The sequence below is a fragment of the Abramis brama genome, assembly GCF_963993115.1.
Source record: "Abramis brama genome assembly, chromosome: 19".
Taxonomy (NCBI): domain Eukaryota; kingdom Metazoa; phylum Chordata; class Actinopteri; order Cypriniformes; family Leuciscidae; genus Abramis; species Abramis brama.
Window position 1 is genome coordinate 33658376 of NC_139981.1, and position 9607 is coordinate 33667982.

The window sequence follows — 9607 nt, forward strand, 5'->3', positions numbered from 1 at the left end:
ACATTGGTAAAACAAATCTTGCTCCATGCTTAATCTTTACTCAAAGTAGTGAGAACGACAGACAATCTGCATTAATAGACACAGTTATAGGTAATCGTGGCCCACAGCTGATTAGCAAAAGTATTTCAGTAAGACAGTGATAATGTGAGTTAGCCAGTTAGCAGGAGATCTACACAATATAAAACTCAAAACTAAGTATTTTGAACACCATCTTTCAAGAGCAAGCGGTTTGCGAATCCTGCAGTGAACTCTGAGATTTGAGAAGCAGTCGTCAGTGAAATAAAGGGCAAAAGTTTAGGATTATACTGCTGTGATATCATGGTAAAGATGAACTTTAACCACTGATTCTTCACATGCTCGTCCTTGGGCAGTAAAAAAAAAAAAAAAAAAAAAACTGTCTTTACCTTCACATTGCTAGACATGATGCTGTCCAGTGTCCACAGGAACCAGCTGCTGGTTTGAGGTTTACGTTTTCCCTGGTGTCCCTGGCTTATGACTCGTTTGAAAAACAATTCTTTCATTGACTCAGAGTCAATTCTTACTTTTGAAAGACAATAACTTTATATATGGTGCACTTTCAGATGTAAAACTTTGCAGGGTGTTTTCATTCACTTAGAGCTATGAGAATATGTTTCACTACATGAAAAGTAATTTTCAAAAATCCACAGGGGCCCTTTAAGACGCTGTGGAGACATTTACACGTCACATCGATGTCACGTGTCTTTACGGGATCTTTATTGTGAACTTTTCCCGAAATACCTGTGTGAAAAGTACGGAGCCCCTAAAGGGACGTGGTGGTGGAAAAAAAAATGTAGAATGGGAGATTTTTTTTCAAATCTTTTGCGTTCCCTCGCAAAACCTGTTTTGAGCTCGGACAGACACTTCCTGTTTAATGTCCCGCTGGCAGTGTTTCAGAGCTCCGTACGTTAATGGAGCGTTTCATAGTGTTTGAACTTGGACTCAAATATAAAGAAATGCGGTCAGTGCTTATAAGAAGTTCAGTGAAGTTGGCAATATTCACATAGGCTATTCGAACTTCCATATTCTTGAGCTAAACGTTGTTAAAACACAAACGACAACTATTTACAATCACAGTAACCTAGACAACGAGCTACAACCCGATTCTCGTCAAAACAAGCTTTTATAATATAGGCTAAATTGATCTCTATGAGCAGGCGGCTGAGAGACTAGTTTAAGGGACCGTCTGCAAAGTGCAATATAACCCAAAAAACGACTACAGCATAAACTCATAGTCAAAAATACAAAAATAGTCATTAACTTCAATGTTACAAACTGTAGTGCCACCCAATTCAGTTACACATCAATGGTGACCCACTGGTCATACTACACTGCTTTTGCACATTTTATATTATGAAAAATATTCAATAACTTCACTGTAACACACCAAATTTAGTTCACACATTTACATTTACATTTATTCATTTAGCTGACGCTTTTATCCAAAGCGACTTACAATTGCTATATATGTCAGAGGTTGCACGCCTCTGGAGCAACTAGGGGTTAAGTGTCTTGCTCAGGGACACATTGGTGTCTCACAGTGGATTCGAACCCGGGTCTCTCACACCAAAGGCATGTGTCTTATCCATTGTGCCACACCACCCATCTGACACATCACTGCTCTAATGTTGGTTATAGGCCTACAACAATTAGTTTGGGAAGTAATTGCACATAAAAAATAAGTAGGCCTATTCTTTACACAAATTATATTGGTAGGCTACTGTAGGCTATGCAGCTTTTGCATTATATTTGCTTACTGAATTTGATGGCATTACACTGTACACTGTATGTAGCCTACACTTCACACACAGTGTGAAGTTATTTAATATTTTTTTCTAAAAAGGGTGAAGTTATTGCTTTTATTTCATAATAAATAATCATAAAAATTATGCATTTTTTTTATCAAACTAAGTAATGTAGTATAACCAGCAGGAGAGCAGTGATGTGTGAACTGAATTTGGTGACAATTCTGCACATTTTATATTATTAAACATATTCAATAGCTTCACTGTGACACACTGTACTGACAGTACAGTGTGTCACAGTGAAGCTATTGAATATGTTTAATATGTTCAAAGCTATTGAATATGTTTAATAATATAAAATGTGCAGAAGGGTTTTGGGATTTGCACTTTACAGACGGCCCCTTATTTGGACTTGTCTCTCATTCGTCTGGTTAGAGACAAATTAATATTATAAAGCGTCTTGACGAGAATCGGGTTGTAGCTCGTTGTCTAGGTTACTGTGATTGTAAATAGTTGTCGTTTGTGTTTTAACAACGTTTAGCTCAAGAATATGGAAGTTCGAATAGCCTATGTGAATATTGCCAACTTCACTGAACTCCTTGAGTTAAGCACTGACCGCATTTCTTTATATTTGAGTCCAAGTTCAAACACTATGAAACGCTCCATTAACGTACGGAGCTCTGAAACACTGCCAGCGGGACATTAAACAGGAAGTGTCTGTCCGAGCTCAAAACAGGTTTTGCGTGGGAACGCAAATATCTTTGCGAGGGAACGCAAAAGATTTAAAAAATAAATAAAAATCTCCCAACCTAAAATCTTTTCCACCACCACGTCCCTTTAGGGGCTCCGTAGTACGGGGCTTTAGTGTGAGTCCCGATGCAGCACCACCCACGAATTACACAACACTGAACACAGTCCACATAGCAGCCTGTACAGTGCACCGCACACACAGCAGCCACGCGTTCTGGACTGAAGTGTCGCTTTATTTTGTGAAAATGTCTGAGAAAGTTGTGTTGCATTACTTCAATGGAAGAGGAGTAATGGAGTCGATCCGATGGCTTTTGGCCGCAGCTGGAGTCGAGGTTTGTTGCTCTGGAAAACTTTTCCACGTCTATGCAAAAACAAAATGCAGTTGCAAAAAGTGGAGCGCGATTAACACTTGATATAACCTTTTTCGAATGCGGTGCAATAAATGTAGTTTGTTTGCATATGACAATCACAAAACAGCTGCTTTAGAAACTGAATGTGTGCATGTAACGTGATCTTGAGATCAATGCGTTTTTTCGCCTTTACTTTATTTTGTTCTTGTGTTCACAGTTTGAGGAGGTGTTTTTGACCAAGAGGGAGCAGTATTTAAAACTGGTGAATGGTAAGTTCAGTAAATTCCTCATCAGTCATCTCTTGTTGTTTTATGAATATATTGTTGTATGATATATTATATTAATTTAATATTATATATTAATGTGATTCCTATGTTTATTGTAGATGGAGCCCTGATGTTTCAGCAGGTGCCTTTGGTTGAAATAGATGGGATGCAGCTTGTGCAGTCAAGGGCTATCCTGAATTACATCGCTGGAAAATACAACCTCTACGGAAAAGACCTTAAAGAACGGGCTTTGTAAATATCAACTTTTAATGCAAATTGTTCCGTAACTGTTATGAAACTAGATTGAAACAAGTTTCCTTGTTTTTCAATCACACTTAAGCAATTATCACTGTATTTTTGTCTGAAGGATTGACATGTATTCAGAGGGCACTAGTGATCTAATGGCACTTATCCTGATGTCTCCTTTCACACCACCTGAAAACAAGCAGAAAAGTCTCAGTAATATAGAGCAAAAGGCAAAAGAGCGCTTCCTTCCTGTGTTTGAAAAGGTACTGATAGCTCTGACTATTCATTCCTCCCATTTTCAAGCATTTATTATCCACAAAATCATGCATTTTCTGATATGACTTTTTTAGGGTCTTGCAAACTCTAATTTCCTGGTGGGAAACCAGCTGAGCCGCGCTGACGTTCATCTTCTGGAAGCCTCTCTGATGCTGCAGGAGTTATTCCCTACAATACTGTCAACCTTTCCCAAAATCCAGGTGATCTGTTCCACGCTTTCCCACACAGACCATCAACCCCAAAATTGGACTTAACAATACCATTCCTGGTCACACTTTATATTAGGTGTCTTTAACTACTATGTATTTGCATCAAAAAAGTAATTATTAGGTACAGTGATTTTATTGTGTTAATGTATCGAAAACACTTGTGCTGATATTGATGTAGATACAGGTAAGATTAAGGGTGGGTGAAGAGGTCAACAGTGTAATTAAACATGTCATTAATTACAGCTGTAATTAAATGCAGGTATTTTAAAATATAAGTACAACATACTGTAAAAACATGTATGTACACAATAAGTGCATTGCATCAAATGATTCATTAAAAGGTTAGCATATAGTAGTTAAAGTGGGACCCCATGTTTCAACATAAGTTTTAGTAGCTATTAAAATAACTCTTTTTGTGAACATGTCTGTATCTTTAAACGTTGGCAGTCAGAATAGAGTGATGTTAAGTTTCATTAAACATTCAAATTTATATTTAACACAAATAAAAAAACACAGTACTGATTGTCAGATACACAGTAATACGTTTATGAGTTGCCTGACCAATTCAGTCCGTGAATCAAACCGATAATTCCTGTGATCTGTCTCTTTTTTAGCAGCAGGATTATGAATTTTATATAATTTTTAATTTGTTTCGCAGGCATTCCAGGAAAAAATGAAGGCCTTACCAAGAATCAGCAAATTCCTGCAGCCTGGCAGTGCAAGAAAGCCTCCGCCTGATGAGGTGTATGTGAAAACCGTGAAGGAGGTGTTGAGCCACCTCTTTTAAGTAGAAGATAACTAATTTACAAGCTTCTTTATTAAAACTGAGACGCTAACATGGACAGATTTATTTGGAATGTACAAGATACAATTATAATAATGTGAAATCAACGTTGCAGCAGTTCAGTGCAAGTTGTCTGGAAGGTCCTAGTGATCATTTAGAAGATCAGAATTCGGAAAACCATCAGGAGGCTGAAATAAGAACAGACCATCAGAATAAACTCTCAGACAGATCATGTATTTGCTCTAGTAATAATATAGATCTTAATTACTATGGAGCATATAAATAAAAGACAATATTCAATCAGTCTTCCTTGTGTTCATGTGGTCAAAAACAGTGTGGGGAAAACATGACTTGAAACATGGTATTTTCAACTAGATTTTTACTTCTTGCATAAATGTAAACAAAAAGTCAAATGTAAAGTTCATACAGATACTGTAAAATGAAATTCCAGGACTTTTCAGGCACTACTTTTTTAGGGGATTTCGAGGACTACACTCAGAGATTTCACTTATCAAACAATATCTTCATTATCTTTCAAATTCTAAAAAAGGTAAGCCGATAAATAAACTATATACTAATAAAACAAAATGGCACAGATAAAGTGCAGCACATGCAATGACTGTGGCAGCTTTAACCAGTGAAAGGATACGAAAAAGATATCGCTTTCCTTATTCAAACTGACCTTTTCATTCATTTTGCATGAAAATATTGTTTAATCAAAAAAAATAGTTTCACCAATTTCATATAGGCTATTGTATTTCAATGATTCATGAATCAAAGTTTTCAAGGGTTTTTCATTTTGATACTTCTGAACACAAGAATATAGTATATTTGTAACTGTGAAAGAGTTAACAATGCCACAACCTCACAAACTTTACCTCAGTCCTGCCATGATCCCTGCAGGCATTAATTTCCCAGACTTCCTGAATCTCATTCCCATCACAACTGTAAGTACGCCAGCAGACACTATACAGAAAAAGCAATGAAAGAGAAAGTTCACAGCTGACATTTGCTGAGTATTTCTAAAGCAGGGTGGGCTTTTATACTTACTCAAAGAGGTCCAGTAATCCTGTGGATCATTTGATATTCGAAAGGCTCCGTATGCAGACACACTTCCAAAGAAGAGTCCAGCGATTAATGACACCACACTTCCTGTAGAAGCCAAGCACTAGATTCAATATCTCTATATTATCTTCAATATTATGTTCAATTTGAAAGGTGCATGAAAACAACAACATCACAATTCATACCTTTTCTTTTATATCCCATAAATCCCCCCAGAGCAAGAGCTGCAGCATAAGCGAAGCCCCACCAGTCCACTGCCATCTTCTGCTGGAGAAATGAGCATTCACATATCATGCACCAGGACTGAATAATAACATCATTCAAGAACACATTGCAGATGAAATGAAGCTACATGACTAATCAAAAACATAGTCAGCGAAATCATTACCAAATATCGCGGGTAAACTGCAGGTATGTATGATTTAATAGCTGGAAGTGAGTTGTGCAAGTGCTGTAGGGCAGCTGTGCTGATAAGCAGAGTCTAAAATCTATGCTGAAGTTCGTAACAAGGAAATGACGTCCCGATGACGCGAGAACAGGGAAGTGAGTGTGAAACGCGAGCGCGCCAAATCAGACACCGCTATATTTTAAACGACATTAATCTTGGCAAAATTATTTACATATAAAGATAGATTTATCAAAACAAACTGTTCTCTTTTGTACTATACTATACAAGCGCGCGCGCGTGTGTTTTTTCCTTTAAAGGAATAGTTCACTTTAAAATGAAAATTCTGTCATCATATACTCACCCTCATGTTGTTTCAAACCTGTATGAATTTCTTTCTTCTGCTGAACACAAAGGAAGATATTTAGAAGAATGTCAGTAACCAGACAGTTTTTGGGTCCCATTGACTTCCATAGTAGGAAAAAAAATATATACTATGGAAGTCAATGGGACCCAGAAACTGTCTGGTTACTGACATTCTTCTAAATATCTTCCTTTGTGTTCAGCAGAAGAAAGAAATTCATACAGGTTTGAAACAACATGAGGGTGAGTATATGATGACAGAATTTTCATTTTAAAGTGAACTATTCCTTTAATGTAACGTTAACGCTCGTGGCGCGCAGGTTAATTCTCAAATTAGTATTTGGTTCCTAATCTAATAAAACGAGCGGTGTGACTATAAGGAATGATCACCTCAAAAATGTAAATGCATGCAGGTGCGAAAGGGTCAAACGGAGCTCAAAATGATTTTTGAAGCACCTGCTGATATGCAAGGAAAACTTAAAATCACCATGAAATCAAAATAGACAATTATTTTTTTAAATTATGGAATATTGCAGTATTTATTATGAATTATTTATCCGTGCACATCATTGTTTTTTTATTCATGTGCCTCGAAATCTTGAATTATAATAACACCCCTCTTGCAGCGCCTTCTCTTCTCGGTGCGAGGGCGGGGCAACCTGCCACTCACATGTTATCAACCAATAGCAAACCACAATTATCCAATGAATTCCCCACGTAAAAATCAAGCCCCGCCCTACATTTGTTCTTGTTCGTGAATTAAGCTGTTTCACTCAAATATTTAGGTCTATAGTTTGACTCTAAATTGAACATATCCTGGTTTCCGCTTGACATTTACAGTTGTAGCCTATTTATATTTCAGTGCCGTTATCACACTTACCTAATTTGGCAATAAACCAGTTTTATTGTTGCAATAAAGAATTTAATTGAATGGGAACGTTGGAATAAGAAACACCGTGTCTGTAATTAACATGCACACACAACATTTTTCCATTCAAATGTTATTTTTAATGTGATGACTAAAAACATTATTTGTTCATCCTTCTGAGACTGTCTCCATTTGTAAAACGGGATGTTTCAAGATGTAGGAAATCCAACATTTGATAGAAAACACTTTTATTTAAAATAAAAAGACATGAATTACCACTATAACCAGTAGGTGGCGGCAGAGGAGCATTTATTGGCTCATATTAGCTATTTCCTGTAGTATTTTTTTCACACGTTTTGCTTTTGAATAAATATGAAACATCGCTAGGTCACTATAAAAAAAAAAACATCACTATAAAATCACTACGTTTAAAAATAAATGTTGTCAAGGTGAAGTATGAAGTACTCACAAAGTCTCATGAAAAACAATAAAGCGAACACAGCACTCTCCCTCCCTTTATAATCACTGAAGCTGTCAGTCAGTACAGCGCAAGCTCATGATTTCGGCACACTTGAGAAAACTCCTATTTTGTTCAATAAATCTAACTAAAGTGCGCAATAAATCTTTAATTTACAGTGTGAAAACTGAAAACTGATGGTCGAATTGAATTTTGCTGAGAAGGAATAATGAGGAAGAGGTCTTTTTTATGTCATCTTATATTTGAATAACTAAATTATTGCTAAGCTAGGACTATATTCTGATTATAAACTAAGTATTATACAATTAATGCCGGAATTAATTTCACCGGAAGTTTTCCAGCTGGCTTATATTATTGCAGAAGTTCTTAAGAATGTTCCATATGGTCAATTAACATTAAAAATTCATGTCAACATTGAACAGAAATGCAGCAAAGCACTAAACCTATGTTTAGTAAGTCAAGAATGGGGGCAAACAATCAGTGATCGCCATTATAGGGGAGAGTGGGGTGAGTTGTGCCAGTTTTTACTCAAAGTGACTTTAAAGTGAGGCCATGGCAGTAATGCCTTCAACTTAAGGATGTACATATATTTCAGGATGTGGTGCATCCCTGAGAACAATAACTTTGGATCTGAAATAAATTGTTTCAGAAATATAGCTCTTGGAAAAAAAGTGGTCTCATGGCACAACTTGCCCCTGGTGCGGGGGAAGTTGTGCCTTTGGGGGAATACAATGGGGGTAAATTGTGCCAGTGATTTCTGAAGTAAAACAGAACATTTTAATGTTATGAACCATAATGCTATATGAAACCAAGATAAATTCAATACAAAATTACTCATTTAAGGTTTATTTAGATATTGTCACCCTGGAATACCATAGCATGCGTTTTTCCTACTATGGTCAATTGCATAGGGATTTTGTATTGAACATAACTCTGGATCACAGTGTCATAGAGACAAGGGGGCGGGCTCATTTTACTCAGACGACCAATAAGTCTCTCAGGATCATTGTGAAGCTATCAAGCTACGCCCTAGCAACCATTTAGAGCACCATAGCAACACAATATATGATATTTGTGAATCATTTCAGGCAAAAAGGCTTTGGCAATAGATGCCTGTTGACAGCGCTGTCTGTCAATTATGTAACATATAAGAATAAAGTGACTAGGCTCATTTCTAAACATCCTATTGTGACATAGGCCACTTAAAAACGGAATAAAACTTCTCTTTAATAACATAGTGCAAACTCAAAACTGAAATCAGTGTTAGCTAAATTAAACAAATAACAGGCAGGCCCAAGTAAAACAATGATGAGGCATGCCCATCTCCTCACTTCTCAAGATTATCCCCTGTGAGAATGTAGGTCTAGGTGGTCTGGATCTGGCACAACTTAACCCAGGCCCTTTGGCACAAATCACCCCGGACCCACAAGTTTGAAAAACTAGCATGATCCAGCAGTTAAGAGCTAACATCATGCTAACTGTATAGACTCATTGTGTAGCCTACTAAAGCACTAAAACATGTGTGAAATGTTTTCAAACTTGTCTATAATTGTTCAGACACTACAATCAAAAAACCTTAATCATAGAAATTTTACTTTGAAAGGGAAAAAACAGTTTTTTGCACTAAAATATACTTAACTCTCATGCCATGTGTCTCTCTTCTTTGGAGGACGAGTAAAAGTGATTGCTTTTCAAAATGATGTGGTCACATGACCAATTTCTTCTATGGTTTTCCAGAAACAAGGGTGGAACTACTTCCCCCCCTTGCACAAATCACCCCACTCTCCCCTACTCTTCTTTGGTC

The 9607-nt window shown here is 36.9% G+C and overlaps 2 protein-coding genes across 3 annotated transcripts; one reads left to right on the forward strand and one right to left on the reverse strand.

Moving 5' to 3' along the window:
- The first annotated feature begins 2445 nt into the window (after positions 1-2445).
- LOC311070170 (glutathione S-transferase 3-like) lies at positions 2446-4947 on the forward strand. Its single transcript, XM_084093906.1, has 6 exons — positions 2446-2845; positions 3081-3132; positions 3249-3381; positions 3497-3638; positions 3726-3851; positions 4519-4947. The coding sequence occupies exons 1-6, from the start codon at positions 2759-2761 to the stop codon at positions 4645-4647; spliced, it is 669 nt and encodes a 222-aa protein (XP_083950032.1). The 5' UTR covers positions 2446-2758; the 3' UTR covers positions 4648-4947.
- On the reverse strand, positions 4694-6233 carry tmem14a (transmembrane protein 14A). 2 transcript variants are annotated; one of them, XM_084093908.1, is made up of 5 exons: positions 6098-6233; positions 5895-5973; positions 5695-5796; positions 5523-5610; positions 4694-4832 (listed from the first exon to the last, which is right to left on the reverse strand). In XM_084093908.1, the coding sequence occupies exons 2-5, from the start codon at positions 5968-5970 to the stop codon at positions 4799-4801; spliced, it is 300 nt and encodes a 99-aa protein (XP_083950034.1). In that variant the 5' UTR covers positions 5971-5973; positions 6098-6233; the 3' UTR covers positions 4694-4798. The 2 variants fall into 2 exon arrangements, with proteins under 2 accessions (XP_083950034.1, XP_083950033.1); XM_084093907.1 differs by having other exon boundaries at positions 5895-5976.
- Between the last annotated feature and the right edge of the window lie 3374 nt (positions 6234-9607).

Bases quoted from the DNA above. Each gene is read 5' to 3' on its own strand.
- LOC311070170 (XM_084093906.1), top strand. From the start codon at position 2,759: ATGTCTGAGAAAGTTGTGTTGCATTACTTCAATGGAAGAGGAGTAATG. The intron at 2,846-3,080 runs GTTTGTTGCTCT...TTGTGTTCACAG, and splicing joins TGGCCGCAGCTGGAGTCGAG to TTTGAGGAGGTGTTTTTGAC. The intron at 3,639-3,725 runs GTACTGATAGCT...TGACTTTTTTAG, and splicing joins TCCTTCCTGTGTTTGAAAAG to GGTCTTGCAAACTCTAATTT.
- tmem14a (XM_084093908.1), bottom strand. From the start codon at position 5,970: ATGGCAGTGGACTGGTGGGGCTTCGCTTATGCTGCAGCTCTTGCTCTG. The intron at 5,611-5,694 runs GTAAGTATAAAA...TTTTCTGTATAG, and splicing joins GGATTACTGGACCTCTTTGA to TGTCTGCTGGCGTACTTACA. The intron at 4,833-5,522 runs GTAAAGTTTGTG...TTCTTATTTCAG, and splicing joins GGGATCATGGCAGGACTGAG to CCTCCTGATGGTTTTCCGAA.